Genomic DNA, 17,544 nt, shown 5'->3' with positions numbered 1-17,544 from the left:
TCTCATCCCCACACACCATGGCACAAAACGCTGTGCGCTGTGTCCCATCGAGAGGACCCAGTACTCTGCCCTCACCCATGCCAAGTCCAGTCATAAGTGTTACACTGGAAGGTGGAGCGAGCGAACACTATGAAATGTGTGAGGTTTCCGACAGGGAAGGTACAAATGAAAAAACAATCAATACTTTTTTTTCCTATTCTCTAAACTTCCTTTTAAGCCCAGGGAGGGAGACATGGTACAGGAAAGGCTCAGGGGGAACTGTGGGCCGCAGTCACAGCTCCCACACCATCTTAGTGATGTCATAGCACATACTCTTTCTTTTTCCCAGGATAATTTTTTCCATCCTGTTTCCCTCTGTATTCTTTATCAGTTTGTCTTCTAAGATACTCCTGCTTTTTGTTTTGTTTATACAACAGAACCTAAAGGCTGCTGTTCCTGCTCTGCCCCTCTTCCTTTACTTCTCTTAAGCTTATTAGAAGTCAAAGTTCCTCCAAAGGGTATTTGACTCCTCTTGCCTCTAATCCCAGGTATTTCAGTGGATGAGGGGAACCACGCAAAATGTGGACACCAGCTGCTCTTCTGCAAATAAGAATGGCATCAGCTCTGGCAGATGTGTGTGACATCAGTCATTTCCTACGACCCCAAACACTCTTCTGGCCAAAGCCTGGAGAACCGTGGTTAGTCACCAGCAAACATGTGTCATGAAAGGCATGAGCATGTCTGCACATGGAACAAAGCCCATGCTTCCACACACATCACATTAGATGCCAAACCTTCCAAAGGAAAGAACTCCTGGGACAGTTATATCCAATGTTCCTTCAATAACAAAGAACAGTGAGTTCTAGAGAAAATGGGTTTCACTGAAAAAGGTATTCCCATGATTCACCAATTCAGTTTTCCTTACTGCACAGAGTTCTCTCTATATACTCTGGGGGAAAGGAGTTCACACCTAAAACAATTTATCCACCATAGTTCACTTATGAATACAGGGTAAAGGCAAAGGCAAGTTCCAATTTCCTCTCCTTATACTTTATATATATTCTCGTCCACATTACCAAGTTAGCTATTGACAGGCATTACCTACATGCCAACTGAAGACTGACCAGAGCCATGTCCACTGTGTCTCCCTTTAAATAAGTGTGTGCAATGTGTAAGTTGGAAAAGAAGAAACCCTAGGGTTTTATTTTACACTGAACTATGTGACGCCATCTCACTATCTGTTACGGGCTGTTCCTTTGGAATCAGCTCCTGTGTCACAGCGACCTGGCAAACTTGAATGCTTTCACTATCACTGGAATCCTTGCAATCCTGCCTTGGCTGTGACCCATTCATGTTTGTCCCAACTTCCCAGAGATGTCTTGCTCAGCATCTAATTAGTAAGGGAAGAATCGTCATGGCGCTTATCCCTGACATAGGCGTAGGACGCTATGTTGTGGTGGAAGCCTATGTCTGTCCTGTTACATTAATCAATTTCCATAAAGCTACTTGGTTACAGATAACAGAGATATTGAAAGAAGTAATTTCAAAATGATCCCCAACTATGCTTAAATTCATTTGAAGTGCTACATGCTGGAAATAAGCTTTAAATTGGTGAATGAGTTTATTCGCGTGTATACACATCTGAGGATCAGTTTGTGCATGTTTCATTACAATAACTCACACGTGGAATATCATGCATACAAGGCCTACGCCATTCCCATTTCATTATACAGTATGCAGAGCTGTTAGTGAGGCCTGCATGTTCACACCAAGTTGGAAGTAAAGGCTGACACACAGGGACTCACCTCTTTACCACGATTTCTAATCCAATACTGCTATGACAATTATCCAAATATTCCTACTTGTGTGCTACAGTATTAAAGTGAATGTCAAGGCTTACATTTTAATTTCAATATGTACCTATCATTAACAGTTCAAAATAAAGCACATCATCTCTCAAGTTAGAGGAACTGAGAGGTGGCAGCATGCTAATTCAACAAGCTAAAACTATTTGCCACCAAATATAAACACCTATTTTAACATAAAGGTAAGTTTTGTCAAGTTAATCCTTTTTAAGTAAGCTGTGATTACCCAAATACACCAACTATAAGAAGGAAATACTAAAAAGGAAGAGAGAAAAAATAGAGAGGGAAACCTAGAAATGGATGCTGCCTCACAATGGAAGTCATTTTCAAAGGCCATTAACTATCAACTGCCTTATTCGTAGCTCTGATTAAATAAGACTATTCATCCTATGTCAAAGGGATGTGTCCAGTGTTGAGGAGAAGCTTTAGAATAAAAATATATTGCATGAACTTCAAAGAACAACCAAGCCACCCACAGCACATATTTTAGATACGCGACAAACAAGAAATACTATATATGAATCTTTAAAATTGTTAGAGATGTTCAAATTTTTTTGGAGGATTAGAAACCAGAAAATAAAACACACATCATTTCCATTTTGACTACAAATCCTATGACTGGAACTGTGTTTGTCCTCATGAATTGAAAATACTAAAAGACTACTGGAAGAAAAATTTGTATTGAGCACTCTTGTAAATGATTTCCAAAAATATTATTATATATTTCTTATATATCTTTTAATCATTTCTCAGAAGTGCTAGGTTTTATACTAGTCAAAAAGTTTACTCTGTCATATCTCTGGTGAGCAGATGGTCTGGTAGTAATGTAAATAAATCACTGATATAATTTTTAGCTTTCTCGATTTTGTCCCTCACCTATCTAGGAAATGATTTCTCTGGTGATAACTAACACATCATGCTAATGAGAGAATCTAATACACAACAGAAAAATGTCACTACTAATAATATTTGCATGAAGTTAAATAAAGCAACTGTAAAAGAATGTCAGACAGTTGTTCTTTAATAAGACACAGTCTCACAATGAAATTATGTTGTTAGTTTTGTTACATCATTGGGTGAATCCTAAATTACTCCATAATGATGCAAGGCGTCATTTATAATTCTAACTTGGTATCTTACTCTACTCTGAAAAGAGACCTTATTAAGGGATCTGCATTTTATTTGAAACAGGTTAAGTATACCTGAGCAATAATAAAAGGTATAAACACCTCTGGTAATATGGGAAAAGTACACTATCACCATTATCTGCACAGTGTCATTTCTTAAAAAGATTTCAATTAGATCGAACTATACCTGCTCTTAGAGGAAGCTATAAGGATTTTATTTGCTACTTTCTCAAATACACAAATGTACAAATTATGTAGAAAAAACAGCTTTCAAAGTATGATTAAAAAAAACAAAACAACCTTCCAAACGCAACCTCCTTTCTTCTCCCACACGCAACCTCCTTTCTTCTCCCACCCCCATCTGTCTTTTTAACAACACCTTACGAGAGTATCCTGAGAAAAATAACCTTTGAGGTTTTAAGAGATAAGGAAAAGGAGAAAATGGTTTTGGACATTATCAATTCATAACTGAATCCAGAACTCTCAGTTACAAAAGTCAACAGCTACACCTCTCAAGTATCTTGCTACAAGAAAATATTATTTTTCTAAACAACAAGAACAACAACAAATCATATTGATTTTTAGAGGAATAATCTTTGATTTTAGGGAAAATAGTGTAAGGTAGGGCGATGAAGTCAGGAAGTCCCATTTAAAGCTTTAAGGGGAACAGACTTAACTCCACTGAGTCTGAGTCAAATCATTTGCTAATGTTAGATAAAGGAAAGATTTACAGTTGAGGAAATCTAACTTTGTTCAGGGGAAATGCAAGATACAGATTGTCCCATGCCTCTGCCTAGCTTACGTTTAGAAGACACAGACCTAGATTATTCAACTTCAGCGTTCATCAGATTCCCAAGCATACATTTTTCTGTAGCTAACATCATATGTGGTGAGTTCTCTATAGCTCAGTCTTTAAACATCTTTTACTGGCTCTAGTTGTCGGTTTTGTCCAATGCTTACCAAGATAGTCAAGGAAATATTAATTTTTATTCTACTATAGAAAACTGTGAAAAACTGTGCTTAAAAGATTTCATTCACTCTATGAGCTAAATTTTTACTCAGAGATTAAAATAATCAAGCAGAAAAGCCTCTTTTATCCTAAACAATTATATATATAGAATTGTACATATTTGATTAAATTAGAAAAAAAAACCTTTTTATCTTTAGCAAAAGGTGGCTTAATGTGGATAGTGAAACTATTATTCTTCAAAACTGTTGACTTTTAAGAGAGCATTTCAGGAATCATTCCCTCCCCCCACCCCATCCCCCACACACTCTGTCCCACTCACACTGAACCAGCACTGCTGACCCACTACCCATAAGGAAAACAAAAACATTAGGCATGCACAGCACAGGCTTATATTTAGGCAGATTTTGAATTTAAGACTACACACTCTGAAATGGCATCTTGAAAGAGAAAGAAAAGCACATCTACACATGTAAACATATACTCTTCTTAGATGACTTCCAAAATGCACAAAGGGTAAACATTTAGTAACTATGAAAGTAAATGGGAAGCTAAGCATCACTAACAACACCAAAACAACAACAACAACACAAAAAAACAAAATAATAACAAACTACAGCTAAATGGTTGATTTACAATACTTTTTAAGTTTGTGATTTTCATCCTTTGTCATAGTGTTCTGTGTCATAATCTGTTCATCAAGCATAAAGGCCTTCCCTGTGTCTATTCTCACAGGCACCAAGGCTCACAGTCCACATACATTCATACAGGTACACAAGCAAACACACAGAAAACACCATGGTGAGCTGATCATACAAGTTTCTCTATGAGGAATTTAAATTATTTTCCTAATTCTGACCTATTTTTATGTAATTTGCTTTTATTTCTTTTAGTCCTAAATGTTTTGCATCACTTAAAGTCTCCTTAGATGCAAATCTACTTGGAAATGGGCTCTTGCCAAAGCAGCAATCTAACACATCTATGTGGTTCAATAGCCATTTATCAATTGATCATTATCTCTATCTGTTTTATTAACTCTTTTTTCACTAGAGGGAAAAGCCTAAAGCAATCTAACCTTTCACAGCATGCATGTACATACACACAACTCAAGGAAAACCCGGATTGGTGATATCTAAATTTTAAAGTGGGGCATGGAGGATAAACTAACTCTTGCTTTGTATGGGTTTGGGGTAGGCTTCTGAAAAGAGGAAAGTTTCTGGGTTGTTTCCCCTTTGCCTCCATTTAACCCTCGCTCCCCCGCGGAGCCTGAGAGCCTGCAATTGTGCAAGAGGAGCCGGGCACGCAGGGCGCAAATCACCGAGCGCTGCGGGTGATTAAAGATCCCTCTGCTGCTGCCCTGGCGCTCTCCAGGCAGCTCTCCCTGCAGGGCAGCAGCCGAGCTGCCGGGGGTGGCTGAGCGAGAAGAGGCTCTGGGAGAACGCAGGGGCCGCGCCCAGTGTGAGTGCACCTTGCTGGGCGGCCGGAACGGAGGCCGAGAGCAAGCCTGAGTGCAGCCTGCCGCCCTTCGGCTTGACCCGGCCGGCAGGGAAGCCTGCACAGCCTCGCTCGGGTCTGAGTCCAGCTGCTCCAGACACCAGAAGTCAAACCCGCTGCGCTTTATGACTGTTCAGTTGCAAGACCTACTTCGAGACAGCAGACACTTTGACCAAGTCTTTCACAGTCAGAAAGATACATTTGTTGAGTGGCCTTTTCTCTTTTTCGCGGGAAACAAAGAAATAAATTAAGGCAGGGCTCAGGCTGCACAAGGTGAAACTTTGCAACAAATGCCTTTGCTTTCTCTAACTTCGATGTCCTTTCTCCCCTTTTCCTTAAAGAGCCCTTGGGGAAGCCATGAAGTAACACTGCACATTCCAGTAACACAGAAATGACAATATATATATATATATATATATATATATATATATATTTTTTTTTTTTTTTAATTTCAAAAACATTTAGAAAGAAAAGTAGCAGGAAGAAAAGGGCACATAACAACTCGAGGTTTCTTTAAAAAAAAATGAAAGAAAAAGTAACTTACCTGTTGGGACATTCTGAATAAGAGGTTAGTATCAGCATTTTGCCATGTCCCCATGAACCCTGGTCCAGCCGCAGTCGTTCTGGTTCCGAACTGCATGGAGTTGTCAGTACAGGAGTCTCTTAAAGTCAAGTCTCTTGCCCTCTTTGGCTCTCTGTCTCTCTGTGTGTCTCTTTCTCTCACATCCACTTCTGCCTCTTCTGACTGAAAAGTGAAGGTGGATTTTTTGAGCTTCTTGGCAGCCAGTAGCAGGAGTACAGTGTAGGTAAGAAGCTGGCTGAACTGTGCATTTCATTCGGGAAGGGGGAGATCTGGGGGAGGGGGGGTCAGAGCTTCCTTCGCACCTTCTGCACAGATATCCCTATCATTTATGCATAGATTGTGACTCCCCTAGCTTGCCTCTGCTCAGTTTCACAGCTGCCTGTCAGGTGCGCAGGCAGCACTGGAGACCCAACCATCAGCTTCAAACCCTCAGCCACTGCATGTCATTGGACAGCAGAGCTAAGAGTCAACTGCACTGTTCCACTGTCAGGCACCAAATGACACTGTACTAACCCCCCTCCAGATACACAGATAGACACACACACTGGTGCATACTCCACGGACTGCCACGATCACCACCCACAAGGCCAGGGAAAGCCAGGGCTCCACCCTGGGAATTTTCGCCAACAATGTTTTCTGCTGTAACATGTTATATCCAGCACCAGTCCTTTCTTTAACACTTGCAAAACTATGACACTTAAATATTTTTAATTAAACTGGAAGCAAGTAAAGATTCTTCTGGAGGAGAACATAAAGTTTGCTTAGTGGCTTTTTAAATATTAGCTGCCACAAGTCACACCGTAATGCTGGGGCTATTTATAACCACATATAAACTCATAGGGAAAATAATATACAGAGATTTGAACGTATATTATAAAGGGTGAACAAGCAAAGCTACCAGTTAAACATGGAAGATGTACACTAAACATATGCAAAAATAAATATATATCACTTAATACCCAGCACCTCAGGCCATTAATTACCAAATGGAAGGTTAAGTAAAGAGACACTGAAGGAAGAGAAGAAAAATGAATACCTTTTCTTAAAGCTCACATGCAGAATAAAATCCTTTGTTAAAGTTCTCAGGTAAGACATCTACATCAACCTTTTAAATCATAAAAAAAAGGGCAAAAGATGAAGAAAAAAAGAAACCTGTCCTATTTCAGGCAAAAAGTAATGCATATAAAAATGCCATTTTTCATTTAGGACCTCTATGGAAAATTCTATAATGTTTCCCTGCCTGATGAAATATAACCCTGATAGCAGGTCATATTTTTAATTAAACCAGTTTTAAAACAAAACAACCATTTGTTAGATAGTATTTATCTCCCTTATTTATGGAAAAAGCAGAACTGAACAAAATCCACTGTACATAAACACTGTAGCTTCAAAATGGAAAGCTAAATTCATGCCGTCTCATAAAAGTAGTCAGCAGGAAAAAGCCATCCTTCCTAAACTTAAAATGTAAGGAACATTAATCTTCAGCCACTTACAAATACTGAGGACAAATGTAGCACTCTGTTCGCTCCTTCTTAACGAAAGAATAACAATAAACCTTCCTCTCAGAAACAACAGAAGAAACAGAAAAGCGTTTCGATGGCAGCCTGTGTCATTAGTGGACAATGAGAAAAGCTGAGCAACCGTACACTATGTTGACACAAATGTGCCTTCCCTTCTAGAACTGACATCTCCTGAAAGCTTTTCTGTTAAACTTCCCCCCAATTCACCACCATTAAGCACAAAAAAGTCTCAAAAGAAGTAAATTCAATATCTGAAAGGAGACAAACAAGAACCAAAGAATTGTTGCCTTAAAATATATTAAGTCTACCTGTGGTCAATAAAAATATTCTTTCGAGGGGGAGGGCAGGAAAAGCCCCTATGAGTCAATTGTCAACGGTGACTGTACCTTTACTATTACCCACTTAACTCCCTCTAAAATTTGCTAGCCTCTTGATTTCTGAAGTGGCACTCAGTGCCTCAGTCAAGCTGCCTGCTCAGCTCCTGACCTTCCCACTAATGGCTGTTATTTGCGGGAGGCTTAAGGACACTGTCAACAGCAAGCTTCCTCCTCGCTCCCCTCAAGCACTGTTGTATCCTCTGCCTGCATGTTCTCTCTGGCCTCTTCTGCTTCCTCTCCCTCTCTCCTAGTCCTTCCCCCTCCTTCCCCACTCTCCCTCACTCCCTCTTCCTATTTTTCCAGCCCCACCCCTTTTTCTCAGTTCTGAGATCCTCTTCTTTCCCAGGTATTTCCCCTAACCCCCACACATGCGGGCATGAACGAACGAACACACACACACACACACACACACACCATACCATACCACACCACACCACAAGACAAAAATCAATTTTCATGCAGCACCAAGCACCTGCAGTAATAGACTCTTTTATTAAAACTGTTATTCTACAAGACTTGAAATTCCCCAGGGATCGGGCCATGTCAAAGCCGATATAATTAACTAGAGGCTCAGCAATGGATCAATTACCAGACAAGCAAGTGATAGTGAAATCAATGAAAGATCATCAGCCACATTATCAGTGTTGCAACTCATTAGGGCAAAACTGAGAAATGTGCTCAACGCGAGCCCAAGCAAGGTGGCATTACAAAACAAAGGGCTAATCTGGAGACCCTGCTGTGAACAATCTGTAACTGAATTAGCCCTTTTCCCCCCTAAACTGCACAGCTCCATAACTAAATGTGACAGACTGAGAGAAGCAGTTTATTAAGACACCAACCCCAAGTTTATTTAGTTCATAAACTCTCTCCTAGAAAATCAATACAGTCTGTACAGGGTTATCAGGTTGACTAGCTAATACATCCAAATCTGCTATGCCCAGCCACAGTCCTCTGACAAAATGCTACCCAGAGTATGCAAACCGGTCTCTCTCAGACTGCAAGGTCTAACCAAACAAGTCTGCAGCAAAACTATTACCTAAATATTCCTGCCGTAGCCACGCCTTAAAAACATCAGGATAGGGCTGGAGAGATGGCTCAGCAGTTAAGAGCACTGAGTGTTCTTTCAAAAGTCCAGAGTTCAAATCCCAGCAACCACATGGTGGCTCACAACCATCCTTAATGAGATCTGATGCCCTCCTCTGGGGAGTCTGAAGACAGATACAGTGTACTTACATATAATAAATAAATAAATCTTTAAAAAAAAAAAAACATCAGGATAGCCTCGTAAGATTCACAAGAAAAATCACAACAATTACACAGTACTGTACCTCCTAGATGGATTTTGTCAAACAAAATTTTAGTTAATTCCTAAAATCAGTTAAAAAAAAAGTAAAAGCTTCATTATAACAACAGACACCAGTCCAAAGAGTTAGCTATATATAAACATGCTAAAGTACAAACCTTGAATGTTTATGTTTTGTTTATTATGTTTAAAACCATTTTTTAATAAATTTTAGAACATAAAATTCTGACTCCTATAGAAAGTCCCAAAATATGTTATGTGAACTTGCCATCCATTTCCATAGGGAAATGTAGAACCTTGATGCTTTTCTAGCCAGTAAGAGACTTGAATTGTGTTTTAGAGACTCAGGTCCATGACTAACAACAAAACCAAGGCACCAAGACATCTCCTGAGGCTTTCCATTGGCTCAACATTCTGTAGATTACAGAATAACCCTCTGAAATCCTTTGTATCCGAGTTATTTACAACTAGGCCATGGGGATAAACATCGTTTTCACAATTATTGCTTTCTTCCTGATTCAAAGTCGTGTACTTCAGATTAGGGGGATCACAAATCTGAAAGGTCACGTGACGCTCCTCACAGTCCCTGAGACTGAGAGTTAGGCTGTGTACACTGAGAGGTCCACCAAGGAGCTCTCAAGGTCCTGAAGAAACTGTAGAACTAGGAGTAACTAACTCTTCTTCATAACACACAGCAGTAACACACACACACACACACACACACACACACACACACACATACACACATACAACTCTGAAATACTTTTACAACATTAACATAAGACCAGGAGAGTGGACAAGGTAAGCAGCTCTGGAAATAACTAACGATGTTTTAACACTTACAATGTTTGTATTTATTTATTTATTTATTTATTTATTTATTTATTTATTTTAAAAAAACCTGTACTATTAACATGCCATCAGTATACTCAACTGGCTTCAAATTCTAAATCCTAAATGTTAATTTTAAAAAATAGTTTAAATTCAATTTACAGATGCTACAATTACACATTTGTTTTTATCTGGTATTTATCAAACATTTCACCAGTCATGCTTCTAATAATATTTTTTAAAGTTAAGCATATATACTAACCCTGCACTAACTGCACACTTTGGATAGTAATTAAAAGTTGTAATTACAGGAAATTCATACTTTTAAAAACCTTTTTGCACATAACTACACACTGTGCATGTACCCTCAATGAGATCCAATTAGTTACAAAGAATTTGCATTTCAGTTAGTGTAGGATAACAAGACTACAGAGAGGTGCAGTGCAATCCCACCAACAGAGGAAGGCAGTGTGTTCTTTCCTGTTCGCTCTGTAAGCAGTAATTCCCACAAGTGATTGCTTAGAATGCTATTATCTTTTTAATATTTTGTAGTGAGGTGAATTTGGGTCTTTTATTTTCTCAAAAATTACACAGTGATGGAAAAGTTAGTCACAGTTACTGACTACTGACAGGCCAAAGAATGCTCTTTAGCATATACTTTTGGAATAAACTAGTTTATTTATTTTGTTGCTTTTTGTTTGTTTGTTTGTTTGTTTGTGGGAATATAACCCATCCTTTCCTTATTTATATTACAATTATTTTTTTTTAAAGACAGAGTATCATCATGTAGCCCTGGCTGGCCTGGAACTTACTTTATTGACCAGGTTGATTTCGAGAGATCTGCCTGCCTCTGCCTCTCCAGTGCTAGGATTAAGGGTGTGCTCCACCATACCCAACTTTACTTTTCTTCACTGGATTTAATTTCTTCAAAACACAGGGCTTTCTTAAGGTCATTCTGTGACTGGGAACATAGAAGCTATATAAAGGTCGTGGTTCTGTGCTAAGAAACTCAGGCCCTGCACTAAGAAAGCACTTGAAGGCTTTCTTTCTTTCTCCCCCCCCCCCTCTCTCTCTTTTCAGTTTTTTCCTCCCTAGCTAGGGCTACAACGTAAATCCTGAACAAATATAAAATAAATGTATGGCTTGTGCACACAGTTTAAGAAGCATCCGCAGGACTACTGACGGCTTACAGAACCGCACCTGTGACTCCCTGGGCTCAGTTCTCCTGTTGTTAGTAGACTCTGTAATCTGTAATGACAGTGTACTGGCCTTTGCTCTTCCTTCAGTCACAATTTGCTTCCAAAGCTTGGTTAAGTACAGAGCTGGGTTAAAGATCAGTGGTTTTTCATGTGACACACGCTGGTATTCATCTAATGGCTTGTCAAGACAAAACTGTCCCTGTTCTTGCCAAAATAATAAAAATGATGCTTCACATCGCATGACAATCAGCACTTCCTCGTGGTGGGACAGCTCGAGCTTTCTGTAACTCATCTATTTTATAGAAAAAATATTGCTAACTGGCTATCCACTCTCAGTGTACAGAATCAGGTTGCCATCCTCAAATCTCTTTCCTTCTCAGAACTCTAAGGCAGCCTGTAAACTAGTCACTAATGACATGCGACCTTAACATATAAAGGAATGCTGAAGCTCAGGTTCCTAATGCATTAAGGCACATAGCTTAATATATGCAAATTATGCAGGAGCAGCAGGCTGGTCTCAGTCACAGAGGTGGGGCAGGCAACTAAGGAAATGTCATTTTTCTTGAGAACGAAGTGTAGGACTTGCTTTGCAACATCTGTTGGTCTGTGTGGAATGCTAACAGATGTGTTAAGTGGGAAAAAAAGGAGAAAGAACTAATGAAGGAAAACTCCTCTGAACAGATATTTCCCTCACTTCCATACTCCTAAGGAAGAAGGTTGACAGCCACCCTTTCCCCTAGTGAAGCCTGCCACCCTTTCCCCTTGTGAAGCCTGACACCCCTACTTTATTGTGCCATTTCTTTTCAGACACAAAGTTAAGGAGGAACAAATTTGGTTCAATATAAAGAATAGGAAAAAGTAAAGCTAATAATAATTTCAATTTTAAATTTTAAATAATAATTTCAATTTTAAATTTTAATTTCCACTTTTTTGTTTGCTTTATAATTGTATACTTATCTATGTTTATACAATTTGATGAGAGGACAGTAAAATATTCGTTTCCCTTAACACATATTAACCCAAACATAATGAGTACACAAGCACATCTATGTGCACTCTGTGGAGAAAAGAAGAAATGACATTTAAAAGTACTTCTTAAGATCAAGAGCTGCTTGGTTGATAATGTTGTTCATTTGAAATGTAAATAAGTAAAATAACCAAAAAAGATCATAAAAATAAAAAATGATAAATAAAAGATCAAGATCTGAATTATCTTTTCGGTTTTGTTTGGTTGTTACAGGTGTTTTTTGTTTGTGCTTTGTATCGTTTTGTTTTTGAGACAGGGTTTTTTCCACATAGCTCTGACTGTCCTGGAACTTACTATGTAGCTCAGCCTGGCCTCAACTCGAACTCACAGAGATCTGCCTGCCTCTATGAATTATCTTCCTTAATGTAAAGATACTCATCGTTACAATTAAGATTCACCTAATATTTACACCTAAATCTTTGCTTGCCAACTGATTTCTAATTTCTTTCTTTCCATTTCGATCTCTGTAAGAGATGGACAACTGTGTCTCGATTGCCAATGTTCCCAAACAGTAACATCTGGTAATCATGGGTCCTCATGTTTAAATTTTAAGGAACCAGGAAAATTTTTGTTATTTAGCAATTGTTTTTCTTGTTTCAGTTTATTCGGTGACTGAGCTGTAAGTAGCAGACTGACATGTATGTAGCAGTCTTTTAATTCAGGTTAAAAGGATGACGCATGGGCAGGGGGTACATGGGGGTACATGGTGGTTCAGATTTTAATCCCAGCCCTTGGGAGGCAGAGGCAGGCAGACCTCTGTGAATCCCAGGCCACTTTGATCTCTATAGTGAGTTTCAAAGCAGATAGGAGTGAGATCCTATCCTCAAAAAGATATATGATTCATGCACGCCAACAACTAAATGTAACCAAGTGTCATATGTAAACGATCTAAACTACACAGTCTATTACTCTTTCTATTAAAATCTTTATGGTAAGAATTTAGGTTTAGAGTCCATGAATTAGCTAATTTAAAATTAGCTTAAAGGGTCTTTATGAAAAGGAGAAGAAAAATCTAAATTCATGTTATCATCTTTGATTGGCATCTCAATCCTTCTCCTCCAAGAGTCTGTGTTAGAATTCACTTGTTCCTTCATATTTATAATATTCATATATAACTATATATAAATGCCAGATGGCTTTGACAACCTAGTTGGACATTTCAACATATAGTAGCTTCAGCCAAAACAGCCCAAAGATTCTGAGGAATAAGACCATTGTTCAATTTTTAAGTAAGAGTACCCATGCCTTCATTTATAGTCAGCTTTCTGCCAAACCATTATAGACATACTAAATACTCAAATGTGAACTCACAGGAACACCAATCACATCAGTGCACGAGACATATATAATAGCTGCTATGCACTGAGAGAAGAAAAGGGTGACCAATACTGACAGAGAAAACCTTATGCAGTAAAAATATCTTTATGTGACCAGAAAAGGAACACAAGCCCCTTAAACAAGGTTCGAGCTACTTCAGAGAGTTACATTAACATTCCCCTTAGGAAAATATTACCTAAACGCTTTACTGAAAAGGAGAAAATGCTCCAATTGACACTTGTCTAACTTGCCTGAGATGCTGTGTCTGACACCCTAGTCAGGGCTGAGCGCCGGAATGCACTTCCAGGAAATGTTAAAAGGCTATAATCCATGGATGCTAAAGATCAGAAAATGGACAGATGTGGTTAGGTACAGTAGATCAGGTAGCTTACAAAATGCTAAGGAAATGAGAATCCCTTGGAATCAAGATTCACATTTCAAAAAAGCATCTTCAGTCAGTACAAATCTTATGCCTACAAAAGATCAAACATTTTCCTATTTTGTTTTGATCTAAAAAGTAAAAAAGTGTCTTTAATTTTTTTGGGTGTACAAGCAGTGACAAAAGCTGTCTTACTATCACAAGCTTCAGTTGATGTCCTGTGAGAAAAATCTTCTGAAAGAATCAGTGGTATCTTTCCTTAAATGACTATGAGGATAAAAATAAAAAGCAAAAGCAAAAGACAAAAATCCAACAGGCTGGGGCACGGAAGTGCACTGGGGAATTACTTTCATATGACCACGAAAGTTGTGGGATTGTAAAGATAATATTAATGCTTTTATTTACTTCCTTCTAAAAACTGTAGCCTGAGATGCTGGCAGCGCTAGTAAAAATGTCACAGTAATAGTTTAAATTACTGTCAAGAAGGAAGATTGAGATTCACTTCTGCACAAGAAAACCCTGTTACAAGGCTCAATACACACAAACACACACAAACACACACACACATACATACATATATACATACATACATACATACATACATACAAACACATATACAAGTACTCACAAACACACACACATACATACATAAATACACACAAATGCACACATGCATGCACAAACACATGCACACATACTAACAAACACATATACAAGAACATACACACATATACATACATGCATACATACACAAACATACACAAGCCCTTACAAACTACTTAGACACAAAAACATGCTTACACACAAAATCATGCATATGCCCACACAAACATACATTTAAGTGAAAAACATTGATGCAAAGAAAATTTGTATGATTTCTGGATTGTTTTTCAAATTAAAAAAACTTAAATGGGAGAGTGGGGGCCTTTGGTGTAGGACCTCGGCTGGACGCAAGCAGGCAGGAAGCTTTTCACACATAACTGCACTGTCTGTCCATCAGCTGATGTCCTGGTTATGATCATCTTAGGGAAACTCATTAGTCTGCACGTGTATGAGTGTGTCTGTGTGTGTGTGTGTCTGTGTGTGTGTTACATATGTGTTACATTTCAATTCTCAAAGATTACTACCCTAACACATCCATTTTAAAAACAGTGACGATTAGAATAAATCTTCCCTAGAACTATGTGTAAAAAATGAAAAGGGGAAAAAGGGGATGAAATAAAAGAAGACACTTTATCACAATCAAAATCATTCGAATTATTGCCACAAAATTCTATTTCATGCAGTATCTTCAGAGGTTAAAAACTGTTGAGAAGCAAGTAAACACATTCATTTCCTAGCGTGCACATGAGTGTGAAAGACAGTAAGAGGGTGGAACAAAGAATAATTATGTGGGAACAAACCTCAATAGGACAGTCAGAGAATGTGAGCATATTTAAGTGACTTAAATAAGAAAGAACAACATACCTCAAGTTGAGATGGATCAACTCCACAGCATGGGACTTTAAAATGTGCTTGCCAGTCCTGGTCACCAAGCCTGCCTTCCGATTTGTAACTGAGGCAATTTGGAGGCGGGGAGGGCACAAAATGTGCCTGTTGAGAGATTAGAAGAGGAAATTTTATATAGTCTACAGGCAGTATTTTACAGAAATCCTGGTTGCATCAAGATACTTTATCTTAAAAACTACAGATATAATATACTCCTCTGACCACTCAAACACTTGTAAAAAGAGTTAATTACTAAGGTGTATAGCAACCAACAGTTAAATATATGAACCATAAGAAAACAACAATGAGGAATAACAGAATAGCTCACTGAGGGGTGACAGGACAGGGGAGCCACTCAGGGCTTCTTGAGTGCAAGCCTGTGTGCTAAGAAGCCAAACCAGCATTGCACTTAAGATTCTTTCTTTAAGGAGGAACTGGACAGTCATGTGGGTATCTGACACCGGGGCTGCCAAACACAAGTTCTACCACTGAGCCACACTCCAGTCAATACCCCAACTTACTCCATTTTCTTCTACTAATCATCAAGAAAATCATTATAAAACTTTTTACTCACTGTTGAAGAACTATTTATCAAGCTTCACATACCAAGTACAAGAAGCTGTGGGGAACACCAAAATAAGACATGGTCCCTGCTCACAGGTTTATAATCTACTACAGAATAAAAGCCATGCGCGAAAACGACCTTACACAAATAGAGATAGTGTTAAGGCAAGCACAGTAGATCCTTATGATTTAGGGAGGGATGCCTTCCCACTGATATGTGAAAGAAGCATCTAAGCAAAGGCTGCCTTTGTTCTAGGCCCTGAGAGACCACCAATATTCTTCTAGAGAAGTGATCTAGTTTCACTAGGGCGCAGGGAGGATGATGGATAAAGCAGTAATAAATGGGAAGATGCGTGGGTAATGGAACTATGGGTAAGAGTCCCACAGTCCACTCAGTTGCTATTCTGTTATCCACAAAGTCATCAACCAACTCTACAAAAAGACAACCTCAACACAGGGCAAATATTAATATTTTTAAAGAAAGTACATCTATGACAACACATTAAAACATAACTAAAAGGAAGCTAAGAGATCAATCAGGGAACTATTATAATAAACAGGTAAAATAAGCAGATAAGGCTGATGAAAAAAAAAAGCAAAACACAAAAGACACCGTGGGAATGAAATTAAAGCCCTAGGAATGACAGACAGGACATGTGTAAGGACATGGGACAGATAGCTCACTGGTTAAGAGCACGCTGCTCTTGTGGAGAGCCCAAGTTAGTTTTCATGTTGGGTGGCTCACAACTGCCTGTAATCTTGTTAATTCCAACTCCAGGGGATCCAATGTCTTCTTCCAGCCTCTGTAGGCACTTGCATGCATGTGCACACACAAGCCCCCCTCCCAAGATGCAGACACATACACACGATTAAACATGTGGATCACAAGAGCCAGTGTGACACTAGGGATCTGGCTGGCAGCACCTTCTAGAGAAAGGAGAATACAGTTTAGCTCAGTCTGAGGAGCAAAGGAATGTGTAATTTGGGGCAGGAACAGTAAAATAACCTTGGGGCTTGAAAAGCTAGCAGGGTTTAAAGAAGTGTCCCTAGGAACAGACAGCTTGTTTTCCACTATGGGAGGTTTAAAAAGAAAAATCTAGAGTGAGCGAAGGGTACCAAGACAGTTAAGAGGATATTGAAGATCTAAGCCAGAGGGAAAATGATATAAAGGGTCCTAGGAGAGAATGTGGTAAGAACACAAATGAAAAGGTTCTCTGAAGAGAGGAAAAAAATCCCTCAGACACAAAGGAATGATATAGAAATTTTTCCCTGGTAAGAAATTCAGGCATTAAGGCCAGGCAGTGATGGATACCCCTTTAACCCCAGCACTCAGGAGGCAGAGGCAAGTAGATCTCTGAATTTGAAGCTAGCCTGGTCTACAGAGTGAGTTCTAGACAGCCATGGCTACCCAGAGAAACCCTGTCTCAACCCAACAAAAACAAAGAAATTCAGGAATTGTGTGTGTGTGTGTGTGTGTGTGTGTGTGTGTGTGTGTGTGTGTGTAAATAGGACCTACTCAGTCTA

The 17,544-nt window shown here is 38.9% G+C and overlaps 1 protein-coding gene across 9 annotated transcripts in view; it reads right to left on the bottom strand.

Annotated features, from left to right (window-relative positions):
* The window catches only part of LOC127676075 (zinc finger protein basonuclin-2-like), a 577,904-nt gene that overhangs the window by 26,361 nt on the left and 533,999 nt on the right, over positions 1-17,544 (bottom strand). For 8 of the 9 annotated variants that reach the window (XR_007975680.1, XR_007975679.1, XM_052172020.1 and 5 more), the window contains 2 exons: positions 15,436-15,561; positions 5,977-6,177 (listed from right to left, as the gene is read on the bottom strand). The exons of the other annotated variant lie outside the window; for it this stretch is intronic. Coding sequence is in view for 6 of the 8 variants with exons in the window: in XM_052172020.1 (XP_052027980.1) it covers positions 5,977-6,177; positions 15,436-15,561 (327 nt within the window). In the remaining 2 variants the exon portion in view is untranslated. The remainder of the gene's footprint in view (positions 1-5,976; positions 6,178-15,435; positions 15,562-17,544) is intronic. 9 annotated transcript variants of the gene reach the window in all.

The sequence above is a fragment of the Apodemus sylvaticus genome, chromosome 1, assembly GCF_947179515.1.
Source record: "Apodemus sylvaticus chromosome 1, mApoSyl1.1, whole genome shotgun sequence".
NCBI classification, from domain to species: Eukaryota; Metazoa; Chordata; class Mammalia; order Rodentia; family Muridae; genus Apodemus; species Apodemus sylvaticus.
The sequence above is the reverse complement of the archived record's forward strand: the minus strand, read 5'-3'. Positions and strand labels throughout refer to the sequence as shown.